General features: G+C 41.9%; 1 protein-coding gene across 5 annotated transcripts in view; it reads left to right on the top strand.

Moving 5' to 3' along the window:
• The window catches only part of LOC110488913 (E3 ubiquitin-protein ligase RNF130), a 72,764-nt gene that overhangs the window by 5,321 nt on the left and 42,444 nt on the right, over positions 1–24,999 (top strand). For all 5 annotated transcript variants that reach the window (XM_021561376.2, XM_021561378.2, XM_021561375.2 and 2 more), the window contains one exon: positions 17,006–17,200. In XM_021561376.2, coding sequence (XP_021417051.1) covers positions 17,006–17,200 — 195 coding nt within the window. The remainder of the gene's footprint in view (positions 1–17,005; positions 17,201–24,999) is intronic.

The following is a 24,999-nucleotide window of genomic DNA, read 5'->3' as shown; positions in this document are numbered from 1 at the left end:
CTGCCCAAAAACAATGACAATTTCTCTCAACCGGTGGCCTATGGGCTTTTTAGGTGAGCGCTGTTGCCGCCTTGTGATACGCAGTGCTCATTCTGTTAGACAGGGGCACAAAATATTTCACTTACCCATTCCCAGCGTGCCTCTCCAGGGTGCTGTTGTAGAGACGCATCGCTGCGGCGCTCCACCAATGTGCCGTCATAAAAATCATCTAACATAAACCATGTAGCAGATACTCTTTCTACCATATCCTGTCTGTGGCCTTTTCTGTAGCCTGTAGGCTGGCGATACAATGTAATGAGAGACACTTTTTACATCATGCAGGTTTCTCCGATCAAATAGTCTAACCTAAATGGCACCCAATCAAATAAAAAAATGTGCTGACATGTTAACAAACATATACTAAAAACAGGAGAGTTAAAAGTAAAATGGACCATATGGAATTGACCATATGGAATGGACAATCAGGCTACTCACAACTGCTGTCCAGGAGTTTCTTTCTGTTGGCTAAATTGTCATGATCAGTGGTTTCAAGTTTGAATATGTAAATTTCTGACTAGCTGATCTTAGCGAAAAAGAAAATACTTAGCGGGACATGCAATGTAAACACATTACAAATAGGCTCAGGTTAACTCCAGAGGAAGGCCCAAGAAATTGTCAAAGACTCCAGCCGCCCAAGTCATAGACTTGTTTGTTTGTTCTCTCTGCTACCTCACGGAAAGTGGTAGCGGACCACCAAGTCTGGGACCAAAAGGCTCCTTAATAGCTTCTACGCCAAGCCATAAGACTGCTGAATAGCTAATCAAATGGCTAACTGGAAAATTTGTATTGGCCCTCTTATTTTATTACTGTTGTTTTGCACAGGCTCGATGTACACTCACTAGACTCTAACCACACACTGACACATACTACACTGACACTCCAACACACACACGGACACACACACTTGCATATTGACACCATACACACACACACACTCACATTCCTTCACACTCTTCACGTACGCTGCTGCTACTCTGTTTTATTATCTATGCCTACTCACTTTACCCCTACCTACATGTACATATTACCTCGACTAACCCTGTACATTCATTCGGCGCATGTGACCAATACAATTCTATTTGACAAATATTGGTAGCTGATATTCAGAGCTTAAGTAGCCAACATGATTAGTCACAGGAATCAGGACTAGTAAAGCCAATGCAATGGCCTGTTTTACAAATGGTGGGCCTAACACATGGATGGGCATTCATACTGGAATATAGGCCTGCAATATAATTGTAAGGACAGACCAATGTCTATCGGATGTCTTTTTTTGTCCTGTCCTGACCAGTAGCCTTTGTTTGGAGCATTCCAGACCAGCATTGATTTCCATGAACATTTGTTTTTGGTTTGGTCTGGACCAGCCTTGATTTGACCCAAATCTAGACGTCTATGTGTGGTTCAGATTTTGTCTGTTCTGGACCGGCCTTGATTTAGAAATGACGGCGTCTTTTCAAATTTCATTCAAACCTGATTTAAACATCCAGAAAATAAGCATTCTCAATGTTTTCAAATGTATTTCTGTTAATTCAGAACTGAAAATGAACCTGATATCAACGTCCGGAAAATACAGATTTGAGTTTTGCAGGGCAGCAATATTTTCGTCTCACCTTGGGCGGCAAAATAGCCAGGACCTGCTTATAGCTGTACTACTGTATGCCTTGTGAACTTTCTCTCAGTATTGCTGTATCTACTGAATCACACAATTAATATTCAAAAGGAATTTGGGTGGTAACATGTAATACCATACACTCTGGTCAGTGGTGACCATTGACAACCTTGGTGGTGGTGTTCCATCCAGTGTTCTGCTATTAGACTGCAGCGTATTATTTCTATTGTGTGCTGCTAGCTAAGGCCCGGTGAATGTGAGTGAGGGAAGCCCTGGAGCAGATTGAGGGAGAGATCAGTCTCCTAAGCCCTTTTTATGGTGACGAATGGGACGTTTTTGATTGGCGGAAGGGTGGTGAGTCGAACAGAACGCTCCATCCGCTTTATTAAGGAGAGAAATGTGCCGTTAAATGGCCTCGGCCCCACCAGACTAGCCACAGAGACAAGATGAATGTGAGCACAAAGGGCAGCAGCATGGCACTCTCTGTCATAACGACATCTCTCTGGAGTTTTACTGGGGTTTTACTGTACTGTACATTTGGTATTGTTGGTATATTGAATAAGTCCCACTTGGTTGTCTGTGGTAGGGTGGATGCCATGTGCCCTGCACAATTCAGACGTTTGTTAGCCTTTTGTTGTTTGATTTATTTGGATCCCCATTAGCCAACGCCAATGGCGACAGCTAGTCTTACTGGGGTTCGACATATAACGGAAAATGCATTACAGACAAGACTTTACAATTGACGTACATTTTAAAAACATGAACATGTAGTGTGTGTGTGTGTGTGTGTGCGCGCGTGCGCGTATCTATCAGTTGCACATGTCAGTACATACACACAACAGGTAGGTCACATTGGGGAGAGGTGTTGTGCCCTGAGCTGTTACTTTATTTTGATTTTTTAAACCATGGATTTACTTGTACAGGATGATGCCCGAGGGATTGACATTCATGACAGAATTCCACTCACTCACTCACCAGCATCTTTGTTACTATCCAGAATTTTGAATTATAAGGTTATTTGAGTGAATAAGTAGGCTATAATAACCTTCCCTTGACCCTGTCCTTAAGAGGGCGTCTATAGAATTCCTGTGTGAGATTGTTACCTCAGAGCGGTCTTGCAGGCTCCCTGTGTGAGCCAGGTGAGTCGGGTGAGCTCATGTAATATGTTTCCCAGCACCAGTCCTCGAGTACCTCCCAACAGCACACATTTTTGTTGGAGTTGTTGGGGGTACTCAAGCACTGGAGTTGGGAAACACTGTATTACATCAAAGTTTTTGAGCTTTCTTGGTTGAAAAACTCTTCTGGTAAAGATACAGTATGTTCAATAATAGCCCTATTCGTACGCGACTAAAAATGTGTCAAATTGCAGGAAATGAACTCGACAACATAGAGAAAAGAAATGTCAGTTTGAGGTCGCAAGATGGGCTCTGTATGGATGTGGGCACGCAGAGCCACTGTGGCACTATTTTTATGGCCCAACCCACATCAGTTTTTTTAGAGCTTTCTTGGTTGAAAAACTAATCTGGTAAAGATACAGTATGTTCACTAATATCCCTATTCATACGAGACTAGGATTACTATAGAACGTTCGTTATGTGATCATTACCCCAGCATGTCCGTTTTGCAGTGATCGATTGGGATGAGTTTTCCCAAACTGTCCTTGTAAATATTTGTTTTCCCTCATTCAAAATTATTACGGAAGCCTGGAGGCTCCTTTCTTCAGTTTGGAGAAAGTCAAAATAATAATGCATGTCAATACTTCTTTTAAAAGAGAAGTATGGCAAGTTGATATGACAAAACAGATCCTTCATCTGCAGGCTACATGCATAGCACTTTGTTTTAAGCATCAATTTGTTCCCATTTTCTTACCCAAACTGGATGCAGCACCTGTTTTAAACTCTGTAATATCCCTCAAAACACAGGGATGACGATTCACACGGTATACGTATTATCACAGGGATGACGATTCACACGGTATACGTATTATCACAGGGATGACGATTCACACGGTATGCATATTATCACAGGGATGACGATTCACACGGTATGCATATTATCACAGGGATGACGATTCACACGGTATACGTATTATCACAGGGATGACGATTCACACGGTATACGTACTATCACAGGGATGACGATTCACACGGTATGCGTATTATCACAGGGATGACGATTCACACGGTATACGTACTATCACAGGGATGACGATTCACACGGTATACGTACTATCACAGGGATGACGATTCACACGGTATGCGTATTATCACAGGGATGACGATTCACACGGTATGCATATTATCACAGGGATGACGATTCACACGGTATACGTATTATCACAGGGATGACGATTCACACGGTATGCGTATTATCACAGGGATGACGATTCACACGGTATGCGTATTATCACAGGGATGACGATTCACACGGTATACGTACTATCACAGGGATGACGATTCACACGGTATACGTACTATCACAGGGATGACGATTCACACGGTATGCGTATTATCACAGGGATGACGATTCACACGGTATACGTATTATCACAGGGATGACGATTCACACGGTATACGTATTATCACAGGGATGACGATTCACACGGTATGCGTATTATCACAGGGATGACGATTCACACGGTATGCATATTATCACAGGGATGACGATTCACACGGTATGCATATTATCACAGGGATGACGATTCACACGGTATACGTATTATCACAGGGATGACGATTCACACGGTATGCATATTATCACAGGGATGACGATTCACACGGTATGCATATTATCAGAGGAGCTGGGAGTTTGCTGAAAAAGTAACATGGCAGATTCGGGCAGGACTAAAACAACAGATATGCTGATTTGTGCTTGGGCATACTTAAGACACCTCTGAAATGGCTGTTGAGATACTTCTGCAAAACGCTAGACTAGGTTTCAGTTTAACACCGCTGCATTTCACAACATCCCATGTTTTGACAGTTTCACTTTGAGGTTAGCTTTGCAATGCTGTGATGTTCAGTACACAGGTGTCCTTCCTCTAAACGCCGCTCTCGCTGTATATACGCCATCATGCCGAGCAAATAGAAGTTAGATGTCAAAGAGGAACAGGTGCTTTCGTGACATCAAACCCCACCAACATCTCGCAAACGGTTGGCACCATGTGTTGTTGATTCTCGTCACGATACCAGCAGCAGTTTTCCTGTGTTATCGGGTCAGATTCAAGCTTCCTGTTGTTCCAACTGCGTAGTGCAACATTGCTCTGAGTCACCCCACACAATTCTTCATCTGATTTATTATCTCACCCAAGAAAGCGCTTCAGGAACAACATTCTGAATTGCAGAGTAATGCTCAGATATTAGTAGGAATGAAAATGACCCTGTTGAAAACTTCAGCATTGTCTTTGTAGTGACGTGCACTATAAATGGTGCTTTCCAGTCTGTGTTTTTCAAGGCCCTTTGCGATAAGGGCTAGTGCAAATGCTCTATTGTTTCCGCTGAGACATTACCATACATGCATGTAGGGTTTTTAAGCCTGAGAACAAGGCCACACCTCCAGTTGTTGAATATTTATGGAGTCAGCTTATTAGTAAGTTGATTGCCAATTGGCTTACCAGTTCAAATGTTGGTCAACTCATTTCATATTAACTTACCTCGGGTGAAAAGAATAAAGAGTACTTCATAATTTCAAGCAGCAATACTCTGCTCATTGATTACCCAGAGTGCCTGTGGGTGTTCAATTCACATCTTTCCATTATAGCCAATGTCCCAAATTTAGAATGCCAATGATGTTTAAAACAAACTCTGCGACCCTTAATTACTGTCTACCCATTTAATGAGTATTGATGGCAGCGTAGGCATCTGGGATACCATTCACCCTCAGGCACTCTGGGTAATCATCATTATGCCCTGTGCTTGTCATATTGTGTGTGTATGTGTCGTGTACACAGTGATTTACTTGCAACTTTTCTGGGGTATAATGCAAGCTTTTGATTTGATCCCATCACTTCATATGGGATGGAATACTGTGCTCCCTCCATCTCTTTGAACAGTAGGCCAACTTCATCATTTTCACAGTCAGGGTGACTTAGCCATCTAATGTCAGCCCTGACATTGATACAGTATGGAGCATTGTGGGTGGGTGGGTCTGTGCTTGTCCTGTGCGCATGCCCCAACTGCCAATTCCTCAAAGACAGACCTTAATTGTCACTACTAAGCGCCAAAACCATCAAATGCAGCTAAAACCATCAAATGTAGCTTAAAAATATCACATTTTGCTAAAACCCGGCCCAATCAATATGTGCAAATGATTAGAGCGCTGAGAAAAACTTCAATGTGGTAAAGTCATTTTTCCCTGGAAGGGTTGCGACTACTGCTACCCCTGCTACTACTACTGCTACTACTACCGCTGCTACCCCTGCTACTACTACTACTGCTACTACTACCGCTGCTACTGCTACCCCTACTACTACTACTACTGCTACCCCTGCTACTACTACTACTACTACTACTGCTACCCCTACTACTACTGCTACCCCTGCTACTACTACTACTACCCCTACTACTACTGCTACCCCTACTACTACCGCTGCTACTGCTACCCGTGCTAATACTACTACTACTGCTACCCCTGCTACAACTACTGCTACTACTACCGCTGCTACTGCTACCCCTACTACTACCGCTACTGCCACTGCTACCCCTGGTACTGCTACCCCTGCTACTACCGCTACTACCACTGCTACTGCTACCCCTTCTACGACTACTACCGCTGCTGCTGCTACTACCACTGCCACCGCTACTACTACTACTGCTGCTACTACTGCTACCGCTGCTGCTGCTACTACCACTGCCACCGCTACTACTACTACTGCTGCTACTACTGCTACCCCTGCTGCTGCTACTACTACTACTACTACTTCTACTACTACTGCTGCTCCTACTACTGCTACCCCTGCTACTGCTACCCCTACTGCTACTACTACTGCTGCTACTGCTACCCCTACTGCTACTACTACTGCTGATACTGCTACCGCTGCTGCTGCTGCTACCGCTGCACCTGCTACCCCTGCTACTACTACTACTGCTGCTCCTACTACTACTACCGCTGCTACTGCTACCCCTGCTGCTACTACTACTACTACCCCTGCTGCTGCTAGGGGGAGCCTCTTAAAGAAGTTGTTACAGGTCTGTGAGAGCCAGAAATCTTGCTTGTTTGTAGGTGACCAAAAATGTATTTTCCACCATAATTTGCAAATAAATTCATTAAAAATCCTACAATGTGATGTTCTGGATATTTTTTTTTCTTCTCATTTTGTCTGTCATAGTTGAAGTGTACCTATGATGAAAATTACAGGCCTCATCTTTTTATAGTGGGAGAACTTGCACAATTGGTGGCTGACTAAATACTTTTTTGCCCCACTGTATACCCATTGATTTTTGAAGAATATATTTTACTCATTTGTTTGTAAACAAACACTGTATAGCCTCTAACTTGAATTGTTAGATCGTAGATAGTCAGTCCTTGTATCCATAGCTCTGTCTGTGTTTGAGGTTACATTGCCCCATCCCTCAGCTCTTTACCAAATCAATGGCAGGGTGGCACTTGCTATTGTTTGAACTGCAGATTGCCACTTTAAATCATCCTTCCTGAATGAGTGCCTGTTCATTAGGCTAAAATGAACGTCAGGCATGGTTCTCATGGCATTGAGTGAAGTCAATAGAAGTCATCCTGACTGCGGCCTTTTTACAGTGAACAGTCAAGTACTGTACCGCTCAACCTTTTGTCTCTCCTAAGAGCTATTGACCTGCTGCTCACGTTTTACCAGGCTGTGTATGAAGTATGCACTTCTTTTGTGTTTGGGGCACATTTGGGTTGCTAGTTTTGTGCATGTGTGTTAAGTCTTGATGGCCTGTGTATGATTAATTTAGTGAATATGTTTAGTTAATGATAACGTTACGTACGTGATAGAGTGCGCTCTGTGTTGTCTCTCTTAAATTCTCTGATTTTTAAACGAACTGCTCATTATGCGCTCAACTATAATACATGCACGCATGCAGATATAGACATATGCCAGGATTGACTCAATGAGCCACACACACATGTAGAGTAAATCCTACGGGGACAGTGAGAATCTGCTCCCTAGTGTTGACACTGCAGCCTGATGAATATTACACTGTCTGTCTCCTGAGTGTGTGTCCATGGAAGGTGAACCTACAGGATACGGACCATGCCGCCACCATGCACCAGAGGGAAAGAGGGGTAAAAACACACACACACAACCTCACTCACAGAATACACTATCAATCACCAGTCCCTAGTACACACAACCTCACTCACAGAATACACTATCAATCACCACTCCCTAGTACACACACCCTCACTCACAGAATACACTATCAATCACCACTCCCTAGTACACACACACACACACACACACACCCTCACTCACACAAGCTCACATTACAGTATTTTAATGCATGGATCCATCAGCACTGATTTGAGTGTTTACGGGAACAAGAAAGGACGCTGAAACAAGCAGAAACACTCGCTTCTCCTTCCCTGCCTTTCTGAAACACAATCAATGTCTTTGACCTTGTATTGTATCAGCCCAGCCTCTATCAGCCCTCTGTGGGCTGGGTCTCTGCTATTAACAGTAGAACCGCTGGGCCCCCCTTCAAGCTAATGAGCAGTCTATCTGACTGCAACATTCTAACTGTGTAATTAATTAATTTCATATATGCTATTGCGAAATTAATAATTTGGTTGCGTTTATGAAAGTCTTAGGTAACATCACAATACTGTCGGCTATATGTAAACAACATATTACAACTATGAAACAGAACATGTGTTGGAACGCGATAAGAGCATATTTTGATAATGACGCACGGTCAAATGATGACAACATAAGTAGCCTAAACATCACTTTAAGCACCAAGTGTGCTTGATAAATAGTGAAAATCAGCACAGAAGCAATTATTATAATGAATGTGTCAGTATGACGGCAGTCATAAAATGTAAATTGTCAGCTCGTGCTTAAATGGTGTGCATCTTCAGGCAATGGCATCAATCGGAGCATGCCCATGTCACATAAACAATGAAAGATGGGGAGTGGGGTTGCTGATGTTTTATGCTTGGAATGTAAGGCCAGCTCTTTGGGATGATATTTTGTGCTGATAATAGCCCGTAGCATTGTCACCAGCATTGTCATCATTTAATTTGGTGGTGGCACGGGCACATGCTCAGTGCGCATCATTCAGTTTTTTTAAATGTATTTTTAGATTATAATTAGAATAGATCAATATGATTGAATGGGACACTGTTCATTCACAATTGGTGATTATATAATTATGCTTAGTTCGCTTCCACTCGCTCATTATCTCACCCAATCTTCCCCTTTCTTCCCCATCATACTGACACTTTTTATTGCTTAGTCACGAGCCCTTAACCAACAATGTTCACTCCTCACCGTTTCATTTGTTGTTATGTGTGAAATTAGTGTCTGTGTGGTTTAGGTTCGATTCCTGGCTGTGTCACAGCCAGACGTGACTGGGAGCCCCATGGGGCGGCACACAATTGGCCCAGCATCGTCTGGGTTAGAAGGTTTGGCCGGTGGTATTTTCTTAGCTTTTAGAGACGTACCCAGCCATCCCCACCTGGATTGTGCAACATTTACCTATTATTATTTTCAAAAAGCTCTAAAATTCATTGTTGTCATTGCTAGACAAATTACTGCTGAATATTACTGAATAAGTACTGAATATTTTGTCAAAGCTGTAACTTGGCCACTCAGGAACATTCTCTATCTTCTTGAAAAGCAACTCAAGTGCAGATTTGGCTTTGTTTTAGGGTATTGTCCTGCTGAATGGTAAACTCATCTCTCAGTGTCTGGCGGAAAGCAGACTGAATCAGGTTTTCCTCTAGGATTTTGCCTGTGCTTAGCTCCATGTCTTTTTTGTCCTGAAAAGGTCCCCAGTCCTTAACGATTACAAGCATACCCATACCATGATGCAGCCACCACTATGCTTGAAAATATGGAGAGTGGTACTCAGTAAAGTGTTGTTTGAGGCAAATCCAACATTACACATTGTGTTCTGGACAAAAAGTGAATTACTTTGCCTCATTTGTGCAGTATTACTTTAGTGCCTTGTGGCAAACCGAATGCATGTTTTGGAATATTTGCATTCTGTACATCCTTCTTTTCACTCTGTCAGTAAGGTTAGTATTGTGGAGTAACTTCAATGTTGTTGATCCAGCCTCCGTTTTATCCTATCACAGCCATTAAAGTCTAACTGTTTTAGTCACCATTGGCTTCATGGTGAAATCCCTTAGAGGTTTCCTTCCTCTCCGGTACGGAGTTAAGTGTGCCTGTATTCTTTGTGATGACTGGTTGTATTGATACACCATCCAAAGTGTAATTCTTAACTTCACCATGTTCAAAGGGATATTCAATGTCTGCTTTAAAAAATTGTATCCATCTACCCTTCTTTGTGAGGCATTGGAAAACCTCTCTGGTCTTTGTGGTTGAATCAGTGTTTGAAATTCAATGCTCGACTAAAACCTGACAGATTATTGTATGTGTGGGGTACAGAGATGAGGTAGTCATTAAAAAAAGCATGTTAAACACTGGTAACACTGGTGAGTCCCTGCAACGTGTGTGGCTTAAGCTAATTCTTACTCCTGAACTTATTTAGGCTTGACATAACAAATATGTTGAATCCTTATTGATGCTACATTTGAGCTTTTCATTTTTAATTAATTTGTAAAAATACAAATAAAACGCAATTCCACTTTGACATGATGTGGTATTTTGTGTAGGCCAGTGACAGAAATCTCAATTTAATCATTTTTAAATTCAGGCTGTAACACAACAAAATGTGGAAAAAGTCAAGGGGTGTGAATACTTTCTGAAGGCACTGTCAAAAGTAGTGAATTCTATAAGGAAAAGGGTGCCATTTTAGATATTTTGTTATGGGTTTCCTGCCGTAATGAAAAGCTTTGCAGTCCACTGGTTTAGCAGGGCATGGCTTGTACACAACATTAGTGCTGCAAAGGGTCGGGAACTTTCCAGTAAATTTCAGGCATTTTTTCTGAAATTTTCCATGGGAAGTTAAGCCTTGGAATTTGGAATTTTGCTTAAATTCATCAAAGTTAGCTTAACAGTGAACCTTTTTTGTGGGATATACACAAGGCAATTCTAGGTCATGTGGCATATTTTGGTTAAACTATCCCCAATTCAATGGAATTGCAACCCTCTGCATGCACAGTGCATTCTTCCATCACATGTACAGCTGATTCTCAAGATCTCGAACACTAATGAGATGCTATTGAGTCCACACCACTACACTGTCTGAGCCAAGGACTACATGTTTTCTGGAAAGTTTTGATTACAATACTGGGTCAGGTGAATATATTTTATGACAATTTTTTTATTAACTAGTAAATAGTAGCTTACAGCAAAGTGTATTTAAATAATTTCTAACTTGTTAACAATTTCTGCTAGTTAGTTTATGCTACCATGTGGGTTTTAGCTTGCTTGAGCCTTGGGTCACCTTAAATTACATTTTTGGGTATTGAATCAGATGATCAGATCACATTCATCACAAAGCCCACTGAAATTGAGAACTTCTTTGCTTGTCTTGCCAATGAAAAAGTAATTAAACTTAGGGATGACATGCCAGCAACAAATGCTGACACTACACATCCAAGTATATCGGACCAAATTATGAAAGACAAGAATTGTGATTTTGAATTCCTTAAAACCTCTTTGGGATATGTGGGACTGTAGCGTCCCACCTGGCCAACATCCAGTGAAAATGCAGAGCGCCAAATTCAAATAAATTACTATAAAAATTAAACTGATGAAATCACACATTCAATATATCAAATTAAAGCTACACTTGTTGTGAATCCAGACAACGTCTCAGATTTCAAAAATGCTTTACGGCGAAAGCAAACAATGCTATTATCTGAGGATAGCACCCCAGTAAACAAAGAGAGAAAAGCATATTTCAACCCTGCAGGCACGACACAAAACGCAGAAATAAAAATATAATTCATGCCTTACCTTTGACGAGCTTCTTCTGTTGGCACTCCAATATGTCCCATAAACATCACAAATGGTCCTTTTGTTCGATTAATTCCGTCGCTATACGTTTGATCCAGAAAAACACTGGTTCCAAATTGTGCAATGTGACTACATAATATCTCAATTTACCTGTAAGCATTGTCCAAACATTTCAAACTACTTTTGTAATATAACTAGGTATTTTTTTTACGGAAATAATCGATACAATTGAAGACGGGATATACTGTGTTCAATACCGGAGGATAACAAAGCGTGAGAGCGTGCTTTCAGGTCACGCGCCTCTAACGAAGAGTACTCTTCCCTCGAGCCTCATTCTGAACAGTGTTACTTCTTCATTTCTCAAAGGAAAAACCTCAACTAATTTCTAAAGGCTGTTGACATCCAGTGGAAGCGATAGGAACTGAAAGAAAGTCTATTAGAAATCCCATTGAAAAGAGTGACCTAAAAAAAAAAATCTGAAAGGTTTTTCCTTGGGGTTTTGCCTGCCAAATAAGTTATGTTATACTTGCAGACATAATGCAAACAGTTTTAGAAACTTCAGAGTGTTTTCTATCCAATACTAATAATATGCATATCTTAGCTTCTGGGTCTGAGTAGCAGGCCGTTTACTTTGGACATGCTTTTCATCCAGATGTAAAAATACTGCCCCCTGTCACAAAGAAGTTAGACAATTTTTCTTCCAAACTGACTATCAACAATGACAAGCCACTGGGGTCTGACAATCTGGATGGATAATAGCAGACGATAATGCCACTCCTATTTGCCACATCTTCTATTTAAGCCTACTGGAGAGCGTGTGTCCTCAGGTCTGGAGAGAAGCTAAAGTCATTCCGCTACCCAAGAATAGTAAAGCCCCCTTTACTGGCTCAAATAGCAGAGCAATCAGCCTGTTACCAACCCTTAGTAAACTTCTAAGAGAAATTAGAAATTGATGATAAAATTATTGTGGGGGCTGTCTTGTTAGACTTCAGTGCAGCTTTTGACATTATCGATCATAGTCTGCTGCTGGAAAAACGTATGTGTTATGGCTTTACACCCCCTGCTATAATGTGGATAAAGAGTTACTTGTCTAACAGAACACAGAGGGTGGTTTTTAATGGAAGCCTCAAATATAGTCCAGTTAGAATCAGGAATTCCCCAGGGTAGCTGTTTAGGCCCTTTGCTTTTTCAATTACGACATGCCACTGACTTTGAGTGAAGCCAGAGTGTCTATGTATGCAGATGACTCAACACTATACACGACAGCTACTACAGCCACTGAAATGACTGCAACACTCAGAGTTGCAGTTAGTTTCAGAGTGGGTGTCAATGAATACAGTCGTGGCCAAAAAGTTTTGAGAATGACATTAATTTCCACAGTTTGCTGCTTCATTGTCTTTAGATATTTTTGTCAGATGTTACTATGGAATACTGAAGTATAATTACAAGCATTTCATAAGTGTCAGGCTTTTATTGACAATTACAGGAAGTTGATGCAAAGAGTCAATATTTGAAGTGTTGACCCTTCTTTTTCAAGACCTCTGAAAACTGCCCTGGCTTGCTGTCAATTAAGTTCTGGGCCACATCCTGACTGATGGCAGCCCATTCTTGCATTATCAATGCTTGGAGTGTGTCAGAATTTGTGGGTTTGTCCACCCGCCTCTTGAGGATTGACCACAAAGTTTCAATGGGTTTAAGGTCTGGGGAGTTTCCTGGCCATGGACCCAAAATCTCGATCTATATTTGTTTTTCTTCTGAGCCACTTAGTTTATCACTTTTGCCTTAAGACAAAGTGCCCCATCGTGCTGGAAAAGGCATTATTCATCACCAAACTGTTCCTGGATGGTTGGAAGACGTTTCTCTCGGAGGATGTGTTTGTACCATTCTTTATTCATGGCTGTGTTCTTAGGAAAAATGGTGAGTGAGCCCACTCCCTTGGCTGAGAAGCAACCCCACACATGAATGGTCTCAGGATGCTTTACTGTTGGCATGACACAGGGCTGATGGTAGCGCTCACCTTGTCTTCTCTGGACAAGCTTTTTTCTGGATGCCCCAAACAAAGGGGATTCATCAGAGAAAAATGACTTTACCCCAGTCCTTAGCAGTCCAATCCCTGTACCTTTTGCAGAATATCAGTCTGACCCTGATGTTTTTCCTGGAGAGAAGTGGCTTCTTTGCTGCCCTTCTTGACACCAGGCCATCCTCCAAAAGTCTTCACCTCACTGTGCATGCTGATGCACTCACACCTGCCTACTACCATTCCTGAGCAAGCTCTGTACTGGTGGTGCCCCGATCCCGCAGCTGAATCAACTTTAGGAGACGGTCCTGGCTCTTGCTGGACTTTCTTAGGTGCCCTGAAGCCGCCTTTGCAACAATTGAACCGCTCTCCTTGAAGTTCTTGATGATCCGATAAATGGTTGATTTAGGTGCAATCTTTACTGGCAGCAATATCCTTGTCTGTGAAGCCCTTGTTGTGCAAAGCAATGATGACCGCACGTGTTTCCTTGCAGGTAACCATGATTGACAAAGGAATAACAATGATTCCAAGCACCACCCTCCTTTTTGAAGCTTCCAGTCTGTTATCCGAACTCAATCAGCATGACAGAATTATCTCCATTATTGTCCTCGTCAACACTCACACCTGTGTTAACGAGAGAATCACTGACATGTCAGCTGGTCCTTTTGTGGCAGGGCTGAAATGCAGTGGAAATATATGTTTTGGCGATTCATTTCATTTGCATGGCAAAGAGGGACTTTGCAATTAATTGCTATTCATCTGATCACTCTTCATAACATTCTGGAGTATATTCAAATCATACAAACTGAGGCAGCAGACTTTGTGAAAATTAATATTTGTGTAATTCTCAACTTTTGGCCATGACTAAGTTAGCCCTGGATTGTAAACTGTCATGGTCAAAACTTATTGATGCAGTAGTAGCTAAGATGGGGAGAAGTCTGTTTTATAATGAAGCGGTGCTCTGCCTTAACAACACTATCAACAAGGCAGGTCCTACAGGCCCTAGTTTTGTCGCACCTGGACTACTGTTCAGTCGTGTGGTCAGATGCTACAAAAATGGACTTAGGAAAATTACAATTGGCTCAGAACAGGACAGCATGGCTGGGCATTGGATGCACACAGAGAGCTAATCTTAATAATATGCATGTCAATCTCTCCTGGCTGAAAGTGAAGGTGATACTCACTTCATCATTTTTATTTATGAGAGGTGTTGAATGCACCGAGCTGTTTGACTAAACTACTGGCACACAGCTCGGACACCCATGCATACCCCACAAGACATGCCACGAGGTCTCTTCACATTCCCCAAGTCTAGAATAGAGCCATGACTACATGGAACTCTATTCCAGATCAAGTAACTGACGCAAGCAGTAAAATTAGATTTATTAAAACAGATTTAAAAAAGCACCTTGTGGAACAGTGGGGACTGTGAAGCAACACAAGCATTGGCACAGACACATGCATACATACGCACTATACATACACATGGATTTAGTACTGTAGATATGTGGAAATTTTGGAGTAGGGGCCTGAGGGCACACAGTGTATTGTGAATGTATTGTAATATTTTTAAAATTGAATAAACTGCCTTAATTTTGCTGGACCCCAGGAAGAGAAGCTGCTGCTTTGGCTGCAGCTAATGGGGATCCATAATAAATATAATTCACCTGTTACCACACGTTTCATTTTAAAACATTCATCTTACAAAGGAGTTGTTTAATCTAACTGCTTAACTATTTATCTCTACATGGAATTGTATTTGTTTGTTTTAAAAAATATATATATATATATATATATATATATATATATATATATATATCTTTACAGGAAAATGCCACGGGCACTATCTGATGTGTGGATACATTTCCCTGCTGCTAATGTAGAAGGAAAAGCTGTGTACATTTGCAAATGCTGTGCCAAATCATATGTGAAGAATGCAACAATAATGCAGAATCATCTGGCCAAGTGCATAAAGTTCCCTCAATGCTCACAACAAGAAACCTCAAAGTCCCTATACTATTCGAGGTGAAAATTATGAATCTGATGCCTTATCGATAGCAACAGCTCATGGTCCTCCTTTTGTTTACTCAATGGTGCAGAGATCAACAAGGCCTATGGTGTTATCACTAACGTGTCTCGCCAACTTGGCCTGAATGAGGGCAAGGTTCTTGGCAGTCTGGCGAAGTACACTTCTAAGCACCCAAATCCCACCAACATCAGCCGCCTCAGAGCGCAACTAGTCCTTGTTTGGGAACACACACACACACACACACACACACACACATACACACCAAAGCACGCATCAGGTTGACCAATACAAGGGTTGAAAAATTGGTGGCCATCCTGGCAAATTTGAGGATTTTTGAACCTGACAACCAGCCATTCTCAACGAGGTTGGAACGTGACAGTGAAAATGAGGGCTCGGAGTCTGTTCAAGAGATGGACATTGAGTAGGTCCAGGGAGAAGACATGGAAGCATGAGAGGAAGACAACCAAAGCATTAGTTTCTAAACTATCATTTGACAGAGGAAGGCTGAAAACGTTTTGGGGAGATTCGATGGATCATTCAATATTCCCTTTTGTTGTTCAGTGAAATCATCCCATGTGAAGAGTCAACTCATTTTAAAGTTCAATTCGTAATTAAATTGTTTAAAAAAAAATTCTATAGGAAGGATTATTTTATTTTCCACCATTTGCAAATAAATTCATTAAAAATCCCCCTACAATGTGATTTTTTTTGTCTCATTTTGTCTGTCATAGTTGAAGTGTACCTATGATGAATACTAAATACTTTTTTGCCCCACTGTAATATGGTAAATATATCCAATGCAAAAAAAACATCTACATTTAAATGGTATTAATATTAATTAGCATATTTCCGTTAATTCCCACGGAATATTTCCACCTCCTGAATATTCCCCAAAATGTGCAACCCTACACAACATTGACCTGAGTGACCGGTAACTACTGAAGAATTGGCCATTTTGTAAACGGCTCATGCTTTCTGCTTAATGTGTAACCCTTTTTTCTTTTGTCTTCTCGGCAGTCACTCCATGCAGTACTTAGCTTTGATGTTGTGATTTGTTTTGCTGTAGTGACCCATTCATTATAAGCCACTGGATTTCCTGATTGTGGATTTGTTAAAGGGCAAAAAAAAACTTTGTTTTTAGAGTCATAAGTAGTTTATCAACATCCCTTCAAATACACTGACACCACTCACCATTTTATACAGCCTGGTACGGTTCCTAACCCTTCACCCCTCCCCCCTCTCCAGTGGTGGACCGCCAGGGCTGCGACCCCCACACTCGCTTCGTGGTGCCTCCCCGGACGGGGCACTGGGTGGCCCTGCTGCAGCGCGGCAACTGCACCTTCAAGGAGAAGATCCTCAAGGCCTCGGCCTTCAACGCCTCCGCCGTGCTCATCTACAACAACAACTCCAAGGAGGACACCGTCAAGATGGGCCACGAAGGTGAGGTCACATAGTGTCATTCAAATGGGTTGTTTATACGGTTAAGGCACTTAACTGTTAATTTGCTCCAGCGGCGCCATACTATTATGGCTGACCCTGTAAAACAACACATTTCACTGCACCTATCCAGTGTATGTGACAACAAAACATCAAATTAAAATGTATTAATTTTATGGCTTGGAATTGTTATATGGCTTAAGGACTATGTATGGCTTGTATATGGGTTTTGATTTGACTCATATAAAACAAATCCATGGAGGACAATGTCTAGATGTATTCATATGGGTTATTATCCATATGGCTAATGCATGAACAGGTAGTCATATTCTTATGGGTACGTATGGCTTGGCCTATTTATATGGGTTCATTGTTTATACATCCTATTCATCTGGCTTGTTTGTCTGGCTCTTGTTATATGGTCTTATAGCCAGCTAGCCTGCTGTATTGGTGGTGAAGTTAGCATTTAGCTCTTTTTATATGGTTCTTATAGCCAGCTAGCCTGCTGTGTTGAAGTTAACATTTAGCTCTTGTTATATGGTGTTCTTGCCAGCTAGCCTGCTGTGTTGGTGTTGAAGCTAGCATTTAGCTCTTGTTATATGGTGTTATAGCCAGCTAACCTGCTGTGTTGGTGGGTGTATGGCATGGTATTGCCTGCCAAGGGTCATTTGATAGGGGGGGGGGGGGGCATATAGCAGTCATAGTGCAGTGTGTTTGCTGGCAGTTTGTTGTTTGTGGCTGCAGGGGACAGTAGAGGGGACAGACAGTGTGGCTGTCCTGACTGAAGGACATGGAGACTGACTCCTGCGTGCTGGACCTCAGCCACAATCACAGCCAAACACCAACACAGCCAGCAGGCTTGGGTATGGCCGGTGTACTGTCACACTGCAACACTCACAGATACACACACACACACACACACACGTGGGCCAACACGGGCACACAAACATATTTCGTCACAGCTGTCTCTTTCTCTCCTTCGCTTCACATGTGTTTCTTCCTACTCACTCTCTGTCATTGCTACCATCACTGTCTGTCTCAGCTTATTTTGGCCACAATGTAAAGTTGTATGAGTAAAGTCAGACTTTCTGACCTTTTGATCACAACTTTTTCCATGAAGCTTGTCTAAAAACAACATCCAATATAACCAGATACTTGAATGAGTCTCCTGTATGAGTGAGTGATTGACAGTAGCTGACGGCTAGCCTAGAGCTGTTTTGCACGTCACCTTAGCGTCACCCCACCCCAGGGGATACCCTGAGCTAATTCACGCTAGCGTTGAAAAGCCTGCATGAATGAGACGATAAAGAAGGATTCTAGTGAAGAGAGAATGAGAGGGGGCGGGAGCTGGTGTAGAATCACTATAGCACTGAGTACCCGATCGTTGGGAATGTATAACCTTTATTTAACTAGCCAAGTCAGTTAGGAACAAATTCTTATTTACAATGACGGCCTACCCCACCCAAACCCGGACGACACTGGGCCAATTGTGCGCCGCCCTATGGGACTCCCAATCAAAGCCGGATATGATACAGCCTGGATTCGAACCAGGGACTGTAGTGACACCTCTTGCTCTGAGATGCAGTGCCTTAGACCGCTGCACCACTCGGGAGCCCAGGCAGACTGGTGGTTAGAAGGCAGGAAACGGGAGGAGCGAGAAAATAAAATACTGAGAAGAAGCGAGAGAGGGGATGAAAGAAAACAAAGTGAGAAATATTGTATAGCATCCATAGACCAGGTAAGCCATGCAGACTGGTTGAGTCTCGCAGTGGGAGGAGAAGCAAGGGAAAGGGGGGGAGGAAGTGGGAGGGGTAGAGAAGAGTCAAAGGTGTGACCACACTATCTGGGTGGGATCGATGGGCTGTTTATAAATATAGAAGGAGTCCCATGACTCATTTATAAGGTCATTTTGTACCATGAACGAACGGTGGAATGCTGATAGTTCCCCCGAGCGCATACTATACAGTATCGATTGTTGTTTGCCTGAAAAGCACATAATTTATCACGGGTCGGAATTTATTTATTAATGTCATGGAATATGCTGTATATGGATTTGACTTTGAAGGTAGAAGAATCACAGCTGTGGCGTGTGTGTGGGGGGGTGTATGCGTGTTGTGCACATATTTGTGTGTGTTTTAGTGCAGCAGCAGCACTGATACAGTGCAAGAGGGATAAGGCCATACCAGAGATGATACGTGGAGATATGGGTCAGAGATAGACATCAGCCTTGCACAAGAAGGCACACTGACAACCTATTAAGGTTCCGCCACTTTTTTTCAATTTGCGCCTAAAATGAAATACCCAAATCTAACTGCCTGTAGCTCAGGCCCTGAAGCAAGGATATGCATATTATTGGTACCATTTGAAAGGAAACATTGTTTTTATGGAAATGTGAAAGGAATGTAGGATAATATAACACAATAGATCTGGTAAATGATAATACAAAGGAGGAAAAAAAAGCATTCTTTTTTTTGTACCATCTTTGAAATGCAAGAGAAAGGCAATAATGTATTATTCCAGCCCAGGTGCAAATTGGATTTTGGCCACTAGATGGCAGCGGTGTATGTGCACATTTTTAGACTGACGCAATGAACCATTGCATTTCTGTTCAAATTGTTGTATCAAGACAGCCCAAATGTGCCTAATTTGTTTATTAATAACTTTTCATCTTCAAAATTGGGCACTCTCCTCAAACAATAGCATGGTATTATTTCACTGTAGTAGCTACTGTAAATTTGACAGTGCAGTTAGATTAACAAGAATGTAAGCTTTCTGCCAATATCAGATATGTTTATGTCCTGGGAAATGTTCTTGTTAATTACAACCTCATGCTAATTGCCTACGTTAGCTCAACCGTCCCATGGAACTAGGCAAGTCGGTGAAGAGCAAATTCTTATTTACAATGACTGTTGGGCCAATTGTGCGCCGCCCTATGGGACTCCCAATCATGGATGGTTGTGATACAGCCTGGATTCGACCCAGGGTGTCTGTAGTGACACCTCTATCACTGAGATGCAGTGCCTTAGACCGCTGCACCACTCGGGAGCCCTGTTACAGCTTACCTTACCCAAGTAATACCCTTAACCATTAGGGGTAAAAACAATATCCAGACCTTGGATTAATATCTGGAAGCAAGCCATCACAGCAGGTCTAGGTTCAGCCCTTAGGGGCCACCTATAAAACAAAGCCAGAGAGGGAGGCATGAAAACATGCCTGGCCACGTGCGTGCCTGGCTCTCTCTGTTTTCTTCTGTGATGAATGGGCACGTGCCTGCACGGCTCTCTCTCTCTCTCTGTTTTCCTCGGTGGTGAATGCCTGTCTGTAGACTTAGCTGTGGAGATTTACAGATAACTGTTTAGAGCTGGAAGGGGAAGAGGAGAGGGAGGGTGGAGAGAGAGGTGAGGGGAAGGAGGGGGGGTGCACAAGTACATTAACGTGCCTTTCTTGCAAGCTCTAAACCCAACAGTGCAGTAATCAATAACTATATAACTATGTAATACAAAAAAGAAACATAAGGTAGAACAAAAACACATGAGAAATAAGAAGTAAGTAAGCTATATCCAGGGTCAGTCAGTCTCAGTACCATATTTACAATGTGCAGGGATACTGGAGTAACAGAAGTAGGTAAGCTATATCCAGGGTCAGTCAGTCTCAGTACCATATTTACAATGTGCAGGGATACTGGAGTAACAGAAGTAGGTAAGCTATATCCAGCGTCAGTCAGTCTCAGTACCATATTTACAATGTGCAGGGATACTGGAGTAGCAGAAGTAGGTAAGCTATATCCAGGGTCAGTCAGTCTCAGTACCATATTTACAATGTGCAGGGATACTGGAGTAACAGAAGTAGGTAAGCTATATCCAGGGTCAGTCAGTCTCAGTACCATATTTACAATGTGCAGGGATACTGGAGTAACAGAAGTAGGTAAGCTATATCCAGGGTCAGTCAGTCTCAGTACCATATTTACAATGTGCAGGGATACTGGAGTAACAGAAGTAGGTAAGCTATATCCAGGGTCAGTCAGTCTCAGTACCATATTTACAATGTGCAGGGATACTGGAGTAACAGAAGTAGGTAAGCTATATCCAGGGTCAGTCAGTCTCAGTACCATATTTACAATGTGCAGGGATACTGGAGTAACAGAAGTAGGTAAGCTATATCCAGGGTCAGTCAGTCTCAGTACCATATTTACAATGTGCAGGGATACTGGAGTAACAGAAGTAGGTAAGCTATATCCAGGGTCAGTCAGTCTCAGTACCATATTTACAATGTGCAGGGATACTGGAGTAACAGAAGTAGGTAAGCTATATCCAGGGTTAGTCAGTCTCAGTACCATATTTACAATGTGCAGGGATACTGGAGTAACAGAAGTAGATATGTTTAGGGAAAGGTGACTAGGCATAAGGATATGTGATGAACAGAGTAGCAGCAGCGCATATGATGATTGTGTGTGTGTAACGTCAGTATAAATGTAGAGCAACAGTCAAAAGTTTGGACACTTAATCATTCCAAGGTTTTAGTTTTTATTATGTTCTACATTGTAGAATAGTAGTGAAGACATCCAAACTATGAAATAACACATGGAATCATGTAGTAACCAAAAAGTGTTCAACAAATTTTTATATTTGTAACGTGTGCGTGCGCTGGGAGTCGGAAAGCAAGTTCAGGGAGTGAATCATTTAATAAATAAATGAAAACATAATACAAAACAAGAAACCCGAACAACACACAGACGTGAAACTGGAACAGAAACAATGACACCTGGGGAAGGAACCGAAGGAAGTGAAATACAGTTGAAGTCAGAAGTTTACATACACCTTAGCCAAATACATTTACACTCAGTTATTCACAATTCCTGACATTTAATCCTAGTAAAAATCCATGTCTTAGGTCAGTTAGGATCACCACTTCATTTTAAGAATGTGAAATGTCAGAATAATAGTAAGTGATTTTCTTTCAGCTTTTATTTCTTTCATCACATCCCCAGTGGGTCAGAAGTTTACATACACTCAATTAGTATTTATTAGCATTGTCTTTCAGGTAGCCTTCCACAAGCTTCCCACAATAAGTTGGGTGAATTTTGGCCCATTCCTCCTGACAGAGCTGGTGTAACTGAGGCAGGTTTGTAGGCCTCCTTGCTCACACATGCTTTTTTTAAAGTTCTGCCCACACATTTTCTATAGGATTGATGTCAAGGCTTTGTGATGGCCACTCCGATACCTTGACTGTGTTGTCCTTAAGCAATTTTGTCAAAACTTTAGAAGTATGTTTGGGGTCATTGTCCATTTGGAAGACCCATTTGCGACCAAGCTTTAACTTCCTGACTGATGTCTTGAGATGTTGGTTCAATATATTCACATACTTTTCCTCCCTCATGTTGCCATCTATTTCGTGAAGTGCACCAGTTCCTCCTGCAGCAAAGCACCCCCACAACATGATGCTGCCACCCCCGTGCTTCACGGCAAGGATGGTGTTCTTCGGGTTGCAAGCCTTTTGTTTCATCAGACCAGAGGACATTCCTCAAAAAAGTACGATCTTTGTCGCCATGTGCAGTTGCAAACCGTAGTCTGGCTTTTTTTATGGCGGGTTTGGAGCAGTGGCTTCTTCCTTGCTGAGCGGCCTTTCAGGTTATGTCGATATCAAACTCGTTTTTACTGTGGATATAGATACTTTTGTACCCGTTTCCTCCAGCATCTTCACAAGGTATTTTGCTGGATTCGAACCAGGGTGTCCAGTAGTGACGCCTTCAGGCGTTTGGAAGTTGTTCCCAAGGATGAGCCAGATATATGGAGGTCTACATTTTTTTTCTGAGGTCTTGGCTGATTTCTTTTGATTTTCCCATGATGTCAAGCAAAGAGGCACTGAGTTTAAAGGTAGGCCTTGAAATACGTCCACAGGTACACCTCCAATTGACTCAAATGATGTCAATTATCCTATCATAAGCTTCTAAAGCCATGACAGCATTTCCCAAGCTGTTAAAAGGCACAGTCAACTTAGTGTATGTAAACTTCTGACCCACTGGAATTGTGATAGATTATTTCACCTATAATTCACTGTCTGTAAACAATTGTTGGAAAAATACTTGTCCCAAAGTAGATGTCCTAACCGACTTGCCAAAACTATAGTTTGTTAACAAGAAATGTGTGTTGTGGCTGAAAAACTAGTTTTAATGACTCCAATCTGTTTTTGTAAACTTCCTACTTTAACTGTGTGTGTGTGTGTGGTGTGTCAGATAATCATGGAAGTAATGGAGTCTGATGAGACGCAGGTGCGTGTAACGATTGTGACAGGTGTGCGCCATAACGAGCAGCCTGGTGAGCTAGAAACTGGAGAGGGAGCACATGTGACAATTTTTGATATTCTTCATTGTACCCACCCTTTGCCTTGATAAGAGCTTTGCACACTCTTGGCATTCTCTCAACCAGTTTCATGTTGTAATCCCCTGGAATGCATTTAAATTAATAGGTGTGCCTTGATATTTTGGAATTTCTTTCATTAATGCGTTTGAGCCAATCAATTGTGTTGTGTCAAGGTAGGGTGGTATACAGAAGATAGCCCTATTTGGTAGAAGACCAAGTCCATATTATGGCAAGAACAGCTCAAATAAGCAAAGAGAAACTACAGTCCATCATTACTTTAAGACATGACGGTCAGCCAATGCTGAACATTTCAAGAACTTTGAAAAACCATCAAGCACTATGATAACACTGGCTCTAATGAGGACCGTCACAGGAAAGGAATACCCAGTTAGCTCTGCTGCAGAGGATAAGTTCATTAGAGTTACCAGCCTCAGAAATTGCAGCCCAAATAAATGCTTCAGAGTTCGAGTAACAGACACATCTCAACATCAACTGTTCAGAGGCGACTGTGAATCGGGCCTTCATGGTCGAATTGCTGCAAAGAAACCACTACTAAAGGACACAAATAATAAGAAGAGACTTGCTTGGGCCAAGAAACAGGAGCAATGGACATTAGACCAGTGGGACTCTGTCCTTTTTGGTCTGATGAGTCCAAATTTAGAGATTTTTGATCCCATCCGCCGTGTCTTTGTGAGATGCAGAGTAGGTGAACGGATGATCTCAGCATGTGTGGTTCCCACTGTTTAGCATGGAGGAGGTGTGATGGTGTGGGGGTTCTTTGCTGGTGACACGGTCTATGATTTATTTAGAATTCAAGGCATACTTTACTTGTTATGGCTGCAATCCCGTTAACAGGATAATTATCATCAACAACCGCTGAATAGCATAGTGCCACATTCATACAATATTACAAAAAAAGATTTATATTAATGAAAGCACAAGTGCAATATAGGAAAGCACAGCTTAGCCTTTTGTTAATCCACCTGTCATGTCAGATTTTGAAATTATGCTTTACAGCGAAAGCAATACAAACGTTTGTAAGTTTATTGATCGCTTGACAAAACATTAAGTACACTTAGCATCAAGTAGCTCGGACACGTAAATCAGAAAAGCAATCAAATTAATCGTTTACCTTTGATCTTCGGATGTTTTCACTCACGAAACTCCCAGTTACACAATAAAAGTTCCTTTTGTTCCATAGATTATTTTTATATCCAAAATACCTCCGTTTGTTTGGCGCGTTATGTTTAGAAATCCACAGGAAAGAGCGGTCACGACAACGCAGACAAATTCACAGAAACATGTCAAACGTTTTTATAATCAATCCTCAGGTTGTTTTTAAAATATATATAATCGATAATATATCAACCGTAATGGTCTTGTTCAGTAGGAGAGGGAACGGCAATGTCTACCCAAACTCTGTTGCGCGAGCAAAACTCATGC

Source organism: Oncorhynchus mykiss, chromosome 14 (assembly GCF_013265735.2).
Source record: "Oncorhynchus mykiss isolate Arlee chromosome 14, USDA_OmykA_1.1, whole genome shotgun sequence".
Lineage (NCBI taxonomy): Eukaryota > Metazoa > Chordata > Actinopteri > Salmoniformes > Salmonidae > Oncorhynchus > Oncorhynchus mykiss.
The sequence above is the reverse complement of the archived record's forward strand: the minus strand, read 5'-3'. Positions and strand labels throughout refer to the sequence as shown.